This window comes from Stegastes partitus, unplaced genomic scaffold (assembly GCF_000690725.1).
Source record: "Stegastes partitus isolate 25-593 unplaced genomic scaffold, Stegastes_partitus-1.0.2 Scaffold333, whole genome shotgun sequence".
Lineage (NCBI taxonomy): Eukaryota > Metazoa > Chordata > Actinopteri > Pomacentridae > Stegastes > Stegastes partitus.
The window spans coordinates 139,883-159,341 of record NW_007578064.1 but is presented as its reverse complement, the minus strand read 5'-3'; the positions used below and the strand labels follow the sequence as shown (position 1 = coordinate 159,341).

The 19,459-nt window shown below is 43.3% G+C and overlaps 1 protein-coding gene across 4 annotated transcripts in view; it reads right to left on the bottom strand.

Annotated features, from left to right (window-relative positions):
* Positions 1–14,629, bottom strand: part of shf (Src homology 2 domain containing F) — a 100,997-nt gene extending 86,368 nt beyond the window's left edge. For 2 of the 4 annotated variants that reach the window (XM_008283926.1, XM_008283927.1), the window contains exon 1: positions 13,873–14,629. In XM_008283926.1, coding sequence (XP_008282148.1) covers positions 13,873–14,307 — 435 coding nt within the window. In that variant the 5' untranslated portion in view covers positions 14,308–14,629. The remainder of the gene's footprint in view (positions 1–13,872) is intronic. The other 2 variants (XM_008283928.1, XM_008283929.1) reach the window with 2 other exon arrangements.
* Between the last annotated feature and the right edge of the window lie 4,830 nt (positions 14,630–19,459).

Sequence of the window (19,459 nt, the reverse complement as noted above, 5' to 3'; positions counted from 1 at the left end):
ATAATTATGGGTTCCTTGAATGTTTTGCTTCTGTGAATTCAAGCAGGGGGAAAAAAAAATCCAATACAAACACTGTCCTGGTTTGTTTTTGTGCCACACAAAATATACATATTTTACTCTCAAGTTTGATTAAAATTCAGACATTCAGATAAGCAAACGTCTTTGTAGCCCCAGAGAATACAAAAAATTATGCATCACAGCCACAGTGTCATTACAATCTCACACCTTGTTGCATGGAAGCTCAGCCATCAGTAGTCATATCATGTGCCAAACCAACCCCAGATTCAGTCACCGACTGCGAACACAGCCCAAACCTAAGAATAAGTAACCCTCACTAAAAAAACACACGAATCACCTCAATGGGGGAGATAAAGGCCAGTGCATATCTCACTGTGGTCCATATACTGTAACAGAGTGGCTCGAGGTCTGAGACCAAAATCCGCAAATGGGATACAGAACGTCAAATTCTCTACATCACTGCCTAGTTTCACATTCGTGTATTTTAGTGAAATGCAGTCACATGTGGGAACATCCAGTTTGGGTAAAAGTGCGCTGCTCTCAGCCAATGAGTAGTTATATGAAACAACTGAATTTAATTATTCTGCACAAAGGTACTCAAGATTTTCCGAACCTTTACATCAGAGAATTAGATTATGCTGCGTATTCCCTCCACTGTGCTGTTCTAGCAGGGCTCACTCCTTGAGCTGAACCACCTGACTACTGAATGCACCTTCATCATGGGCCAAAGGATGTTTGGGCATGTTTCAGGAAATAATGGCAATCAGTTATTGAATTATGCGTTGAGCCACTCCAAATGCATGACATCATCCTTTTGCCTTTCCTGTTGACATAAACTAGGACAAATCCAGGCCGGGTATGTGATGAAAACTTGTGATAGCATCAGCCGGACGGATTAAATGCAATCATGGATAAAAAAAATACAAAAACAAAAACAAAGCTTTCATTTGAGATTCAAGTCGTCGTCAGTAGCTTGGGCCAGATATGCACCAGTCCACCAGTGATTAACATTTAGGGTTTGGAAATTTTAGTCAGGTAGTGTCTAAAGAAACATGTTACTAGAGGGCAGAGAAGGTAAAACACTCCACTCAAATGTTTGCGCCCTTTCCCCTCCTGAACAACCGGGCCTGCTGGTACTCCGAAAATGAAACATGAATTTGCAATCAGTCACAAGTGGCTCTTGGTTGTTCTGCTCTTCTGCAGAGGCTGAGGCAGTATTTGAAATACCCTTTTAAATAATTCAAACATCAAAAATATTCAGTTTTGAAGCTACAATCAAGATTTGTGTTGTTCTGATTAAAGGAATACATGCACAGTTGTTTCCACAGCAATCACTATAATTATGGCCCCCTTCATCCATACTTTAAAAAAAGGTTACAGGGACTTGACATAACGATTTACATTTTACAAGCGGGTATATTTAGCTCAGTGTTGGGCAATAAAAGCTCTTTTCAGCACCTGGTTCGTGTTCTTATTTTAGTCAGCAACTTTCTTTTTCCTGTGAAAAGCAAATTCAATGACAAACCTCTTTGTCTGCCTACCACTGAACAAAAAATGAAACCAAACACAGTTAGTCATGATTAAAACAAAGCTGTTTCCTTTCATTTCACTCATTTTGAATTATGAGGCAAATGTGTAGACTAAGTTGTTTGTTTGAGAAGTACTCTTCATCAAGGAGGATTGTCTGAGCTATATGGTCATTATCACCCCCACCTGGTGTCACATTTACGCCTTTACGGTCCAGTAATGTGTCCATTTACAGAAGTCTACTGTTGCCCATCAGCAGGCAAGAACATTATTAACTTTAGCATACACAGATCCTTCCTGGGCATCAACAATTTAGATAAACTCTACATCACCCAGCCCCTGCAGTCTAGTTCATGTAAGGGTGGAGGAGGTGGTTAATATTTCCAAATTGTTCCAATGTGTCCTTCCTGTCCCGCTGCACTAATGACTACTCGACAGCAGGAGGAGCATGGGGTTGTGAGGAGAGGGGTGCTACAGAGCAGTGGCATCGCCTAGGGACACACCATCTGCCTTGTGGCATGCCAGGGTGTGTCAGGACTGCAGCCAAGCCACACTTGTCATGAAAGTAAAATTCCCCCCTCAGCACAAGACTGCAGTGCCTCCATATATCAGGCCTTCGTTAAGCTGTGATGTAAGCCTGCATGAATCTCGCAAAGCCACCTGACGGGCTTAGACCAGGTCCCTGTGGTAGCTGGGTCCTTAACTGGTCTGCAGCATAGAGAAAAAGAACTCGCTCAATTACTTTCATTCCACAGCTCAGATCCTGGTTGGCCGTGTCTAACACCTGCCAGAGTTTTGGCAGCTCGGAAAAAGAGACAGAAACAGACTTTTTGAAATGCGCAGCCTGCTCTCAGGCGATGAAGCCGACTTCAAATCAGTGGGAAAAGAGTGAGAACATTAGCAAAGGAGGGAGACTATAACAGGCACCTGCCACTTTGGCTCAATGTTCGACAATGCCAGAGCTTCTAGAATTACAATTCGATTGAGCCCCAGTCTTCCATTAGAAGTGAGAAAATGGGGGCTGCAGTTCTCCTCCTGCACTCTTGATGCGTAATGTGTTCAGCTGGCCCATCAGATAATCAAGGGCAAACGAATAAAAAAAATTCAGAAACCGCGTTAGTGGAAATTTGAGCACATGGATGGATTTTTTTTATTGTTGAAATAATTAGAAAAGAGGCTGCCATGTTTAGAGCGAGCTACGTGTCTTGTGTTGGCATTTTAGATCAGTAATGAATCAAAAGCAAGTGCAATTAAACAGCAGACTGATGATTTCACAAAGCGACAACCACGTAAAGCACTTTCAAACATATACGAAGATATAAATGCAGCGTAACCTCCTTTTATGCAACAATGTCATGGCTGGTCCAGAAAGGACTGAATGCGTCAGGGGCTAGTCAAGGTTGAAGCCCCTCCGAGACTGCCAGAAAAGTCAGCAGGCTGTAGAATGAGGGAGGAGGAAAAGAAAAAAAGAGGACTGACGTGTGTGATTTATGTCGCACGCCACAAGGGATTTCAGCCACTGATAACCTAATACAATTCAGTGCTTAGCAGCTCAATTGCATTACAGCATTTCAAAAGGCCTTTTTTTTTTGCTGCTATTGCTCTTTTGTTCTGCGGTGTAACAAAAAAGAAAACATGCCACTATTGTGAGGACAGACAGTCACGTTAAAGAAGATAGGAAGGGAGGGGCGAGAAGACAAAAGAAGACTTTGTTTTTTTCATCCTTCAATGGTAGAGGGCAGGTGGACAGTCTGGCATGCACAGAGTATATTTACTCGTGCTGCATGGAAAAAAAAAAAAAAGAAGTTCAAATGTACATGTAATGCCAAACTCAGCAAGCTGTGCCTCATCGAAGTGCCTCTGCTGATAGCTCCTCCACCTTATCTTTGTCTATAAACACATAGTGAATGCTGTGTGTGCAGTCGCCTTAAGATAACTTGGCCACAATTTTCTAGAACGAACATACTGGCAAGGAACACTCCCTCAAGGCAATTTATTCAAGCAAAAATGATCACAGCTTCTCTGTTGACATAATACAGTTACTATCAATAAGATACTTTCATGTTTCTAAGAAGCGAGCACAAATCTGGTTACAATTCATAGAAGGCCCCTTGTGAAGACTGAGCCCTGCTGGGTTCTATATCTCCCAAACAGATTAGGTAGATGGAAAACTGGCTTCGCCTCTAAAGGAGAAACAGTGCAGGAGTGCATTTCCAACCATACAGACCTGACATTAATGAAACTTTATTGAAATGTTTCCTAAGAAACACGGTTGCTGCTGGAGCATTCAGCCTCTCTGGGAACTGTGAAGAGTAATGTGTCTCCTTTAAAGACCTACTTAGGAGTCTGCAGAGGTAGCTAATCAAATTAATATATTTGCTATAAAGGCGCTGTTTTGCAATCAGTCACAAGCTACTGCAGCACACGCACCGATGAAGAGCACTTCACTTGAGATAAACAAAAATTCTGCTTATTTCCAGGTATATTCATTTGGTTTGCTTTTAATCTAATTGGGGAATCATTCAAGAGCAGCAATTCAGTGTCAGTAAGTGTTCCACTTATCCTTGTGAATCAACAACAACCAAAAAAAATTGACTTCATAGGAAACACGTTAAAAGCACCTCTTCAGAACATGTACAGTCTGAGAGTCATGTGGCTGAAAAACATCCATAAGCTTATAAAAGAAATCCCTTCTATTTTCTTTTCATACTACCATCTAATGTACCAACAGCTACCATTAGCCAGCTCGGGGTTATTACAGCCTCTGCACAACATATACTTAAGCGTATATATTTTGAGAATTAGATTCAGCCGTCCCCTTTACACATCAATGTGTTCAACCATCAGTTATGCACATGTCTCCCTCGGAGACATCTGCACTGTGGGTGCCGACTTATTTATTACCCCCCCCAACACCCCAACACCCCGCTCCCCTGAAGATTTAGACCACATTAAATGTTGGTTCTTCTGATCTCTGCACTCTTGCCCATGTGTGTGAAGCTGCGTTCGCACGCCAGCTACGGTAAAGCTGGTTCTCTTTTGGCATGAGCGATTTAGGCTGTTGTTGATCACTGTTTGCATGGGAATGCTTCCAGATGCAGCAACACTGATACCATGGACCACAATTCAGCGGCAGCAGAACTCTGCAATGCATAAAACAGTCGAGTCAGAAAGAAAAGGGGTGTAACACACATCATAGTCGCTTGGCCTGCCCGAACATCTCCACTGTGAGCATGGCATATCGTGCATGATGAAGCTTTGTGTGCTTTGCTGTTGGTCATAACTTATACATGCATTCATGCATACAAACTACACAAGCTAATCAGATGTATTAGTGCATGAGCCACACAAATGCGCACATGGGAAAAGGTTTCAACTAGACATCAATCAGCGTTGAAGTGGCGTGTCTAGTGTTCGTTACCAGTGCTCATTTAAATCAGTTTCTAAAGAAATTCAGTCTGTCCAAGCTGATACTCATGGGCTTGCAGGCAATCACAGGCAGGCAGGAACTTCCAGAAACTCTACTTCTAGTTTAAGAAAAATCTTCAGACTTGCAGAAAGTTAAAAATAGCCTCATCCGTCATTTTTACTTTCTGTCATGACAGTTGTCTTTCTATTTCTTTCTTTATTTAACAGTGCAAATAAACACGACAAGATTAAACTATTCCTGGTGACACATTTGATTAAATCATTTGTCACATACTCATGACCACATTAGTAGACGATACCATATGCAGATGCAATTTACATATTTTCTAGGACTTCTCTTTTGCGGCTGAAGTCACACAGCAGCTTTTTTTGTTTTGTTTTTTTTGGTCAGGAAAGCTTGCATCAGTCACTTTACCATGCATGTCCTGAATTCTGTGCACACAGCTGCCACTCACCAATATCAAATATTTTAGCTCTCTTTTCATTTTGGTATCCTAAAGGAAATTCCTGTATGCAGTTTAACAGATTCTCACTGCATAATGTCGAGAGGATGTCTTTGTAGTGCTGGGGGCTTGTTTAGAATAGTTATTATTTGCCCCTAAGCATCTTTAAGAGCCATTAAGAGTAGCCTGCAGCATCCCAGGACAGCCCTATATGTGGGCCAGTCTTTAGACCTAACCTTAATTTCCCATACAGAATGCACACATTACATTGCACTTTTGGTTAGACTTGACGCAAAACACTGCTACCAATACATTGCTTGAACAACAATATGCCAACATACATCACTCTAATTTCTTTAAGCTGTCTTGTAAGTGTTCATAAATGTGAAAGTGTCTGTACGTGGACATGGCCTCCAGGTCTGAAAAGTTGCTGAGGTGTGTTCAACTTGCTTTCTATCTAACATCCAGCAGGGGGCAACTCCTCTGGTTGCAAAAATAAGTCTGATTGTAGAGAAGTTTAGAAGAAACCAACACTACTTCTTATGTAATCTGTCACCTCAGTAAACATTTTCCTCGTGAGTTTTGAGTCTCAACTGCTAGTTTCAAGTCTCATACAGTACAGCATGCTGTTAATTTTGTTTAATTTGTTTACAGTTAATGAAATTAATCTTAATATTTTGATCACCTAAAAATGTCCACTTTAGCAGTTGGTTGTACTGAAAGACACTACAGAGTCAGCTGCTCAGTTTTAACGGTAAGTACATTCCTTTAAGGATTTTGTCTACATTTCTGCCTTTCCACACTCAAGTGCAACCTCAGAGTTTTCACACTAAAACAGGGTCAGCTTCATTTCCAATGATGTGTCTGAGTTTTATGGGTCCTAAAACGCTAGAGTAGTGTAGACACACGGCAAGAATGTAAGATGAGGCTATGAGGTTTGAAATGAAAAACGTATTCATGTGGATGTAGCCATAAATTGTGTGGGGTTTAGCTCATGCTTGACTGTAACGGTATCTATTAAATCAAAGCCTGGTCATAAAAAAAGGTACATTTAACCAGTGTTAAGCTCATGACGTTGCACTCAAGCTAAACACAGTATCCAAATACTTCTGGCTCAAAAAAGAAACAAAACAAGATGGCAAAACGCATAAATTATCCACACAAGTCACAAAATGATTTAAACGCCACCTCTGTACCATTCATTTATTGTCAGGCCATGAATTAATAGATGCATTTTGTGTGTCCTCGAGTGTGTCGGCGGGTTTCCTCAAACAAACAGACAAAACTGCATTCGGGGAAAACTAAGCTTCCCGCTCATCCACTCCTTACAAAATAGGCAGTGTGTTAATAATCTGGCTTTTAAACAGCTAAACGTGCACCCTCACTTTTCAATAAATTCCTTCTCTGGCTGCCCTCATCTCCTGATGAATGAATGCATCTTTTGTTAGCATCCAAGGCGGCGAAGCACAAAAAGCACCTCAACTTGTCCCTAAGGACCTCCTTCATTGAAACGCACTCCACACAGCCACTTAAGACCTCTACTGGAGAAAGAAGAGGAGGCTGCGGGTTGCACCCTATGAAGGTGCTCTTAATATGCGACAGATATTCAAGATTAAGTACTTGACGACACGCTTGACAAAATCCAATTTCCTTTCTCTGTCCCCATCCCTGTGTGACAGATTTATTGGCAGTGTTTCTGCTACATACAGTAAGTGGTGCGGCACCGGAGTCGAGAATAATTCAGGTGCCACGATGGAATGTTGGAATTTTATAAAATATGATAATCCTGTGCTCATGTGAACCACTGATTTGTCTCCAACATGACCACACCGATTTTCTTCATCACCGTCCTGAATTATTATGGAAATATTGATTTGTATTTTAATTTGAGAATAAGGTGAAAGGCTGAAAAGCGGAATAATTAAGTTGTCGCCCCGATACATGTACGAGTACGCTGACGTATACAGTGGAAATGCATTTAACTCCCATTTTATGCTGCTATCACAGTGCACACTGTTGTTTATCATGGCTTCAATAAGATAAAAACTGACACAATTATGTAAGTAGAAACAACATGATGAGATCAACTGGGGCAGAAGCTTTGATTTTAAACAAGTAATTCATAAGACATGGAGGAAAACAAGTTGCAGTCTGGCTCTAAAAAAAGCGAGAGTTTTTGTGAGGATGTCTTGACTGAGCTCTGTGGCCTCAGATAGCCTCTGTGTGGTGAGGATGCACTGAGATCCCAACACGTCACCTACGCTGACAATAGAGTTAGGGTGGAGTCCTCACGCCGCTGCCATTACTACGTGGCTTCCCACCTCTCGGAGCACGATAGCAAAAGGCGAGAACGGCTATATTGGGAAGGGTGACCGACAATCCCCAGTGTGTTTCAAAAAGAGCTCTCAGTGGAGCACAACAACAGCCATGTGCCATCACTATTTGTCACTGCTTCTGACATTCAGATTGCTCAAGCCGAAACAGCCGAGAGCATTAACCCTGGTTATATTTTAGCAAGCAGCCAAAATACCCAGCCCACACAGAGGGGCGAGTGCAGACTTGTCAAGTTAAAAAGGGAATGTCACCAAGTTGTAAACACTTCCTGTCAGGAAGGGAGCACTTCCTTAATCCTGGAGCAACCAAGCCATTCCTTATTTTCCACCAAACAACTGCAGATAGTGATTCGCCTCTCCCCGTATTCTTATCACTTTAACAGCCAAATATTGTGCCAAATCTTAACTTTAAGAAACAGATTGGGTAAAATATTACCTCGTGTCAGTAAATGATAAATCTAACCAGCAGTGCAACAAACTGAAAATTATTCACAAGACTCATTTCGCATTCACACAATGCATGAAATTAGAGTCTGGAATCCCACTAAGAAGAATGGAAGTGTTCAGCTTCCTGGTGGGTACTTAGATCACAGGGCAGCTCTTTTTGCAAGACGGAAGTCTGGCTGCCTCCTGCAGTGTGACACAGAAACAACAATGTGCACTTACGCAGGAGATAAAAACGCAAATCAGTCTCTATCCCTATGACCTCGACATCAAACTGTATTTTTATGCAAAATTAAATATTTGGTTACAGCTGAAATCTACATAATTTCGTACTAAGAGAGGGTAGAGCGACTAATTCTGCAAACGCAGTGCAAAAAAAAGGCCACTGCTTCATGCAGATTCTCCATTTGTGTCTCAGATGGCATGCAAACTCATTTGTTTCCATTTAATCTGTGTGTGATGATCTGCCTGTAGACCAGGGCTCCCTCCTTCTAGACTCAGCTACACACACACTGTCATTAAACAAAACAGAGCCATGTGTCTACAACTCCCCAGCGGCCAGAGCTGCAGCACTAGTCTGCAGGCTAATTGTGACCTGGTGGAATCATGCGACTGCTGTTCCGGCGCAAAGCTAGAAAAAGCAAATCGAGCAGCAAACACAACAGACTCCGTCGGGACTCTTTAAACTGAAAAGAAGGCTCCCAGATGGAGGGGGGAAAAGAAAATAAGCAAACAATGGCTAAAGGCCATCATTTCCAAGACCTATAACTTTGATGCACATGTAGTGGTGGGGTTGTATATAACACTTAACCATGAATGGTTATTATAGGGCCATGATGTAAATGTAATAGGATTAGTGGATTCACCAAAATGATATCTTGATGAAAAGCCAAACCTTTTTGTGCTCAATTGAATAACCATCACATTATGGCTTCCAGCGCATCTTCCACTACAGTATGACTTCATTCTGTTTCAGCAGAGGCGGAGCTTAAACCAGTGTGCTGTTCGGCTCTGTGCTCCTTCCTTCCTTTCAAAGTGCCCTTCCAGGATTCTTGTTCAGGACAGGAATGCATTGTAACGTTCTTTTGTTATTGACAATAAGGCATAAGAAAAACCGTCAACGTAAAAATATGTCTGAAATGAAAAGAACAATTCAGGACAGAGGGTAATTAAACTGAGGATTGTGTAGTCTTGAAATGGCAGGGGGGCATTTTGAGAAAATGCTTTGAATGCTTAAAATAGTTCAGGAAATGCATGGCATTTTTTGACACCTCAGTGGACAGAGGCATGACATGCCAACAACATCACAGGCCAGACTTTACTGAGACGAGTCAGAGAAGCCCTGGCAACACACTGGCTTTGTTATTTTCCACAATTTATCATAATTATCTCCCTACTTGAAGATGTGAGTCACTATGTGCCCACCACTACTGAGCATGATTATGAAAAACAACAGCTGCAAATTCCAAGATACACACAACACAGCTTCTACACCAACGTGTTGATCGCTTTAACCTGAGCATAAAATAGCCACCGCAATGGAAATCATGATTAGTGCAGCTATGCATCATTCCGATTATCTATTCATTCAGCTTGAATTATCCAAACATTCACAGGCACGACCTTTAAAAAATATGATTTCAGCGGAAGGAGCACAGATAAACAAATGTGAACGAGTAGAGCAGCAAGGCTCCAACCTGCACTACTCCCAACATCCAGTCAGTCCTGCTATCAAGCCTCGCCAGCCTCTGTCTGATACCAAAAGGTAAAGGAGTGCAAGCAAAAGGGGTGTTATAACAAAACATGATGGGCTCTCATGTTTTCATCCATTTTCTGGCTCCCTGAAGAAAAGCACTCTCACAGACCCAGGTGATATTGACGTTTGTGCTTGACATTTCTTCTATCACTGGCAGAGATGAGAGCGTGAAAGGCCGGAGGGATGCATTTATAAAACTCCACTGATGTCTGGAGTGCCAGGGTGAAAGGCTAAGCGAAGATATTCAGGGTGTGGGGAAATGAAGCTGAGCGGAGTTTAGCCACGCACTACGGCAGGCCAGTCAAACAAGCTTGCTCTACCCACGCTGGAAGAATGTAGGTGGAAGGTGGTGCACCTGGTGAGGGGGCGTAATTAAGCTCTTTCACAAACTGCAGAGCATGATCTCAAGTTCTGATCTTTACACATCCAAATGGACTGAAAAATATGCAGAAGGCAAAAAAAGGAAGGAAGCAGGGGTACTATTCTGGCAGAAATCGACGACTATTCAATGAACTTTTTTTTTGTTATTTTGAGATCCATTGTCTCGATCTCACGGCACGCAGGTACACAACAGGCATATGATTATTATTTTAATCTGCACTGTGGAGAAACAGAACATGAACTGCCAACATTCAAACTCTGCCACTGAGAAAGGACCCGTCTTCTCCTCAGAACACTGTATTCACAACAATGTGTTGGATATTGAACAACTTTTGAGCTACTCTGCAAACTTACAAACATATCCATACGGGATCAAAACATACCATTCTTGGAGGAGGTAACAATAGCTTTCCCCCTCCAGCATAATCAATTGAAATGCTGAGCCAGGGCTTGTAAAAAAAAAAAAGGTGCACATAAGTAAAATAAGCACAGAGGAAATCTGTCGATCCAGATGCCTGTGTTGGCTGCACAACAACTGTCTGCGATTCCAACTGTGTGCTTCTATAGATAGATATGCAAGCTGGCTCGCGGGATCACTGAGTCAAAGGGACCCCGAGCCCCGAAGGCAGCCAAAGTTAGATTGGAACAGCAGCTTCCCAGGTGCACAAACAGATACTGGTGATGACGGGCGGCGCTTCAGAGGGGAGGCTGCAGCTTGTCAGCTCCGCGCTACTGCTTTTGTTTACACATTTCCAAGTGGAGGCCGTCATCACTTTCGGGTGTCCTTGAGAGAAGTTAGGTTAGTGCTGAGTAGAGCGATGAGCTGGGAGATGAGGCCTTTAATTAGCTCCAAGGCGGGATGATAATTGATCATCGCTCTCAACGCGCTCTACCATGAAGGGCTCGGCATCATTAAAAACAAAACACATCACAATACCTTGAAAACTGTAAACTGTAAGTAACCCTCCCTCATCTGCATCAAAATTAAGCTCCATATGAAAACTGAAATTCTAGATGAAGGCCAACGGAACACAGAATTGGCACAATGTGGGATTAAACTGGACTCCTGTGAAAATGTAAAAACAGTACTGAACAAATCTTGCCCCAATGGAGGCTGGTGAATAGAAATGGCCGGAGGAAAATTTCCCTCATCCTGCTATTGGCATTTCAGGCATTAGGTAAGCAGTGATATAATTAGCATTCATGAGTCAGGTAATTAAAACATCAATGTAACCAAGCAATGCTGTTAAGACACTCGTGTGCTCTTTACTCAGTCTCTCAGCAGTCAGCGTTTCGTCCGTGCACTTAGGAAAACGACTGTCACAACCGATGAGGATTTGTGCTACAAGCTGGAAAAATGTGTATTATGTTTGAATCAGTGTCCATGTTTGTTTGAGGGTAAACGGTGCCTCAGGAAAGTAGCTATAAAACTGTTTTATACGAGGCATCCCCAAACAAGAAGAAAAACCCGCCTTTTAGCGCTGGCCTGAAAGGAGAGCATGTCACCAACCGCAAACAGCACATCCTCCCTCAGAGAACGTTCGGTCTATATTGCTGACAGCTCTTCATTAACAGCATCTGTAAAAATCTTCACCTTGAAAGTCCCTCTAACAAGGATTTACAAACAATTATCATGTCCAGCCACAGTCCGGGAGAAAATCCTCCGCTTCCAGACAAACTGTAATCCTCACAAAAGGGCCAACACAAAGCCTCACAACACTCTTTGAAGCAGTTACTGAGCAGTGACATATCTGAGGGTTCTTTTTTTTTTTTCCTCATCTGCTATTTTAAAAAACAAATATATCGTGACAGATACTTGTGTAAATGTTTTTATTTTTGATATTTGAGAAATTGTAAAACCTCAAAACTGACTGAATGTGACAAAGACGACAAGGCCACACGCTTTCAGGAGGTATTCCCGCTGCATCGTCTCACTTCCCTCTGCGCTACTACACCATTTTTATTTAACCTTCATCACCTGACAAGAAACCCTTAAAACCTTCTCTCGACATATTGCCTGAGCCCACCAGCTGTCAGGACTGATTTAGCTCGTCCATAACATCATTCATACTGCAGGGTGTGAGGCATTCAGGCCCATACTACGCAATCAACTGGCTGTCTGTGAAAGCCACGTGCACATGGAGAAAGGAAGGAGAGCAGAACTGTATTTCTGAGTTGGTGAGATCCAAATATGCTCTAATTAACAAGTAATCTGTTTGATCAGCTTGAACAGCTGCACTGGCTGGGTGAAAATTGTACATTTTGCTTTCCGGCTTGTTTAACAGATAACACATATCTGCCTGATTCTTAACCCTGCATACCAAGTTTGTTCGAAAACTGAGGCTGACAGCGTGGAAAAAACAAACACTGCAACTGAATATCATTTCAGGAGCTTCACTCGGGTTCCTGATTTGTGTGCTGCGGTTATATTATTGGAAATGCAGATGACAGTGACGGGTTGTGTTTTGTGTCATCAAACCTGGGGTGAAAAACAAAGTCTCGTGACAGGTTGCACACATCGTGGAATTACAAATGAAAGTGTTGAACCACAAGCCAACTGCGAACTCGCCACATGTCACGAGACAGGTGCTAAAGGCAAACACAAGCGGAGGAGGAAGTAACACAGAGGTGAAATCAAGAGGACCACAAAAATTTCGAGAACACAGCCACGATTGTGGCGTGATCCGAGTGTGTGCGTTTTTCACAGGGCTGTGCTTTCTCCGTTAATGAGCTATGCAGACGCTGAAAACATTCCTCAGCTGGATTTCACCCCTCACACAGCGTGTCCTTATAAGCTCGCTGACACCGAACATCTCAGCTTTCTCCAAATGAACCCCAGTGTATGGATTCCTGAGAAGCCTGACATGACAGCATGCTCCAAGGCACAACCTGCATGCCCTGCCATCTGTCTCCACATTCACTTTGTTTAAAAAAAAAGGGGTGGCTCAGAGAACAGTGCCAAGCTGGGATCAAATTAGAGCCATATATCCATAAAACTCATCACAAGTAATTTCCCCTGGAGGCAGCAGGCATCACTGGCGATGAACATTCACTAAATTGATCTGTCTAGTTAAATAAGATTAGATTAAGGTTAAATTAGAGGCACTGTGGATGAGTCTCAGTTGCTTGCTGACACAGAAGGCAGATGGCAGAGTTAGTTTGGCTGCACTTTAAGTCTCCAAAAAAATAAAAAGGTGAACAGAAGACACACACAAGTTTTGCGTATTAAAGGAAAATGAGCTCATATATTGACAGGACAGAGCCTGTTCCCTGAGCAGCACTCCCTGTAGTGCAGGTTAGATATTAGACAGAGCTGGATGTCGCAACTCATGTGGGCAGCCGTTTTGCGTGGTTGTAACAACAAGTTCTGCCGGTTGTAGCGATTCACTTCTCACGGGAGTAGGTCAAGTGGTTCGTTAGGAAGGAGGCGGTTTAATGGGAAACAGCTGTAATGGTGCGATACATTGTAACAATACAAATAAATTAATAACAACAAATTGAAAGAAGAGTAAAGTTATTGTTGGGACCAAACTTCACCCACCTTCTCCTTGTTGTCGTGGTCCGACGGAGGTGAAGTGGGAGATTTAACGCTGCCCACTGCTACAGCCTGGGTGACCGTGACACCCCCTCCCGGAGCCGGGCTGCTCTTTTCGACGGTTTCCACCTTGATAAGTCGGTGCTTCGGTGACACGTACTTGATATCCGGCGACCCCACGCTGTTCAAACTCGAGCCGAACGAAATGTTTCCGCCTGGAGTGTACGGGTCCTCGAAGTCCAGCTCCTTTTGTAGTTTGTAAGCAGCGAGGATGTCCGGCTGAGCGGGGCTCGGGGGAAAGGTGGCCCCGGAGCTCGTCTGTTGGAAGCCAGGCGCACCGGGCACACCGGTGTGACAGTGTCTGTAGTCCGGTTTCGGAGGCGCCGGAGGGGGTGCTTTGGTAGTTTTGAATCCTAGGTGCTCCTTGAACCACTTGGCCATGCTGCCAGTGCATCGCTCACAAGTCAATGAATGTAGTTTAGCTCCAGCTTTCCTGCTCTCCAGCCTCCGGGGCTTCTGCTCGTCACAACTGTTGGGGGGGAGATCCTCGGGTCACGCGCCGGGGCCAGAACGCAAAGCGGGCGCCGGTCTCGTGCGACTCTGAAGCGGTCCGAGGAGGAGCGCGCGAGACGGCGGAGAGCAGGCACTTAGTGATGTGCTCTGCCGCAACTCTGTCACTGTCACACACACTCACACTCACACGCAAAAGTCTCTCACACACACTCACACAACCACGCTGCTGCCGCCGCTGCTGCTGCCGCCGCTTTCACCGCCTCGGCTGCGATCCACGTCAGGTTTCCAGACTACGCAACATGGGAGCGCTTGTGCAAGAGGAACACACGCCCCCCTCCTTCCAGAAACAACACACACACACATACACACACACACACACAGGCACACACAACCTGCCCTCCCTTTACCTGAGAACATTCACTGCCACCTACCGGACGTGTGAAACTTTGCTCGCTGCACGATCACAGCTGCATGGAGGCGTCACCTGTGTCAGTGGATCCTGAGCCGCCATCTGATCAGGACTTCTGGCATCATTATGTGCAGATTTGTGTAGAAACTCGAGGTGATGATGGCAGCAGGGCAAGAACAAAGAAAAGTTGCTCCCGAGTAAGGCTTTGTTTTTTACAGCAGTAAAATGGATCAGGGTGATCATGTCCCATTCTTCCACAAAGTAATCTAAATTCTACTCTATGCTCAGATATTTACTCCAGATAAAAAAAAGTATCCGATCTCTTAATTTCTTAAATGTCCTTCAGGTACATGTATTCCCACCCCCAATAAGACTCAAGGGTAAAGTGTCCTTTGCTCATTCTCAGTGCTCTCGTGTCCAGATGGCCACTGCAGAGTGTTTTAATTGCAAATTGCATTGCAAATGACCAGTGGAGAGGGTGCCGGAGTCTATATTAACACCGGGCCCCGTCCTTGCTAAGTCCATTACGCAAATCCATTAGAAGAGGAGGAGATTTGTTCAAAGCAACAATGCAAGAGGACATTTCTCTCCAAGGTGTCTTTCAATCTCTTTGACAGATAGGGTCATAAGTTCACATGCTAATTGCCTTTGCAATCGGAGGACAGATGAAAAAACAACATCTCCCCTCCCAGAGACATACTCCAGCAACAGTCTGCATTAACAGGAGTCATGGCTGCAGCGCAGCAGGTTTTTATGAAGCAATATTTCTTTTTAATAACAGCCCACACACAGCCTTGAGCAAGTCACAGTGTACAGATCAGAGTTTAACCCTGGCAGGCCCCTGGGAGAGACAACTCCATGCTCTAGAGATCAAAACAAAATCTATTATTTCTGTCCTGAAATGCTGCCGTTGCTGCACTTTGGGTTTGCAGAGAAATTGGATCAGTGTAATTTTCCTGCACTTTATAGGAATAATTTCCTTTTGCAGTCGAGGCATTAATCTGATTAACTAGTGTATTAGACATAAAAGCTTTAAAAGACGGCGGAATGGCTTCAGATGCTCCTTTGTTTATGGCAACACTGGTCTTTTGTTGTTGCCCGTTCAGGGAAAAACAATCTCTCAGACAGAAAAACACAAAGACTTATGGCTGGTCCAGCTCACATGTTACATTTTAAGGCTGCATATTTACATTGTACGTGGCACCTCAGTGCTGCATTCACCTGTACACGTGGTGTGGCATAAATATTGCTGGTGCTGCAGGGTAATAACCTGTCTCACGCTGTAGGCATTAGAGGATCTGTGGTGGGCAGGAGCAGGTGTGTCATTCAGGTTACAGAGCTTGACTCACATTACAGATCTTTTATTGCATTGCTACAATTGCATTCACCAATTTCCTCCAGCTGTCATCACCGACACCCTTTAAAATGCAAATCCTGTAATCCAGCACCTCATAGGATACAAATAGTCTCTTAAGGAGCCTACGCAGGCAGTGCTTGCCAGGCAGAATTTGTGTAGAAATGTATGGGATTCTGCTTAAGCTATCATATTTCAAATGATATCAGAGGTGCCGGTGGTGCATTAACGCAAATTGTAGATGCTTCTCGCCAGTTTAAAGATGCTCAAAAGCATCAGGGAGTGACAGAAGTGAGACTCCCAGAGAAGTGGCTTGAGTCAGGATCATCAGATATGTCGGAAGTTGTAGATGTCCACTTCTCCAGTGTGGTTTTTAATTTAGAGAACCATCAGTTTTTGCAGCAGTCCTTAGACAATGTGTATCCTGTTACCATCCATCCTTTGTGGCTTTAATGAACGAACAGACAGATAAAAGGAGCTTGAAGGTTCTGAACATATTTTCTTTACATTTGTGTTTCCGTGATGGGATGTTGGGACGTATGTAGGAGGAATTTCATTTAAAACGGCATGAAATTCACAGAGCTCAGACATGATGACAGCTTAGGTTTGCTATAGGTGATGGTAATGCCTTCACCGAGTATTGCTGACAGCTCAAATGTTTGACATGCTGTGCCAGACATATGACAAGTTTACTTTCCTCTTTAAGCCAGTTGGCTGTGAAATGATTCTACAGCAGGATGAGGCAGTGCCACGATGAGGGTTAAAAATAAGGATGTTCAGTGTAGTTTAGGGTGTTTTACTCCTAAAAAAGATTTCCTATGTATTCTGCAATCTTTGTTTTTTTTTTTTTTAAAATTCAAGCATTTCATTCTTCTTTTTTATCTTACAAGTTCAGATATTGAAATTACATTAGTGGATATTATTGGACGCTCTAATCTCTCTGGGTTCACTGCTGTAATGCCATGTTTCCTTGCCTCAGCAATTTGGCTATAAGAATATCAAAATACTTCAGCAATATGGTATTCATGTGCCGTATTACTCCTCATTACGTTGCCAGGCTGGAGTGAAAGTGCCAACTGGACATTTTACAGCTTAGAGTTTCTCCTCTTATGTTTTAAAAACCGACTGATACACCCGCTTGCTTCTGAATTCTTCGGCTGCAGCTGTGTCAAATGAAGCAGCTGAAAAGAAAATTGCTAGATGCGGAAAAAAATGCTGAGCAAAGAACCAAGTGCACTCTGTAAAATTATGTTTGTTTATGTTCAGTTTGTCTAATACATTTCCCACGACTCCCAAGCCAAATTCCAAATGATAAGAAAACAGTTTAAAATAAGAATTCTAATTTAATTTGACTGCTTGTCATCTCTGATAAATATAGCAGCTGTTAATGTATAAACCTGACAAAAACTCAACACAGCAGTTTGTGGTAACACTTAGCAAGCTGCCTCTCTCTCGTCTCTCCATTTCTTTCACATTACACCCACTGGTACATAAATACGTACACATTTATTCTCAGCTCCTTAAGTTACAAAAATGTATTACTCTTTTTAATGTGATTTCGATTCCATTCAGCTCTTGTAATTCCTGTCTGGTAAACACTATATCCAAACTCTAGTCCACTCCAGGTCTCCATGGAAACATGCTTAAGTGATCCAAGCGGTTGCTGGACATTCAAAGAAAGACGTGTGGATCGCATCAGATGCTTTTTCTCCCTGTCATTCAGGCAGGTGACTTTTGATGCGGTTCCCCAGGCTGAGAGAGAGCGAAACATTTCATTCGTGAAGGTGTAACGGTCTCCTGTCTGTCAGCAACTGTATCACCAAAGTCCTCAAGCAAGGAAATCAATATCTAATTGCTCAAGTAGACAGCAAAAGACTGTGAAAGCACAGTAAAGCTCCTGGTGTGGATGTACTGCAGGTTTGAATGTGAGGTGAGGCAGCTGTTTATAAACAGGAAGTATGCTTACTTTTACTGGAGTAAAAGGACTCAAACGAACCATTATCAACCTGTATGTATTGGTGCATACCAGTTATTATAAAGACGTCTGTTGGTGCAGACAACCACTGATCTGCTACAGCATTGAAACCACTGATAAGTGAAGTGGTTGACATTGATCATCTTGTTCCAAAAGAACCTATCAAGGGGTGGGATTTACTAGGTAGGAAGTCAACAGGGTGAACAGCAAGTGGCGCTAGGATCTATGAGGTTAGTGTTTTTATGTGCCAGTGGCATATGTAACAACCTAAAAAAAGCAATATTAGCGCAGATTAAAAATCTGGTGTTTCAGGGGGAGTGGTCGATCAGTGGTAAAGGAAAGTTGGGGATTCAAGGCCCAGTACTACCAAGCTGCCACTCCATCTACTCTGCCATAGAGTGGTCCAGCAGTAGAACCAAACAACCTGGAAAATGCGTACTGGCAAAATTTTCCCTTGTGGGATAAAATAATATCTAAGAACAACAACAACAACAGCACAAAAGCCAGTTCTAGAAAGTGATATGATGGAAGCAAGAATCAGACAGCCAGATGACTGGGTAGAGCATCTCCTACATGACAGGTGTTGTAGGACGTTCCCAGCATGCAGTAGTTAGTAACTACCACAAGTGATCCAAGGAAGGACAACAGTGAACCAGTGTCGGGGTCATGGCAGAGAAAGGCCCATTGATGCAGTGAAAGAGGCAGAGAAATTCCACAGAAGAGCTCCTGTAGCACAAACTGCTGAAGGGCTTCATGCTGGTGTCCATACTAACTACTGTCCACTACCAAAAGTGTCTATAATGGGCACATGAGTGTCAGAACGAGATTGTGACACAATAGCAGAAGCTGTCCTCGTCTGATGAGTCACGCTTTATTTCACATCATGGGACAGTCTGGTGTGTGATGAGAGATGGCAGCAGGAGGGAACAGAGCAGCCCGGTGGGGTTTGATGCTTGAGGCAATGTTCTGCTGGAGAACCTGGGGTCCTGGCATTCATGTGGATGTTACTTTAAAAAGAGGAACAAAGGGTTCAAGGTGTTGACTTGGTCTCCAAATTCCCCAGATCTCAGTCTGATTGATCATCTGTAAGACGTACTGGCAAAAACAACTCTGGTCCATGGAGACCCATCTCCCAACTTCCAGGACATAAAGGAGCTGCTGCTGCCATCTTGGTGCCTGACACCTTCAGAGGTTTTGTGGAGTCGTAGTAGGTCAGGCGATACAAGGTGGACTTACACATTATTAGACACTGTTGTGGCTGATTAGTGTAAGTTGCACTCTGAGTAAATAACATCCTGACCAACAATTTAGCATCTGTTTTTAATCACACAGCATAAAATTC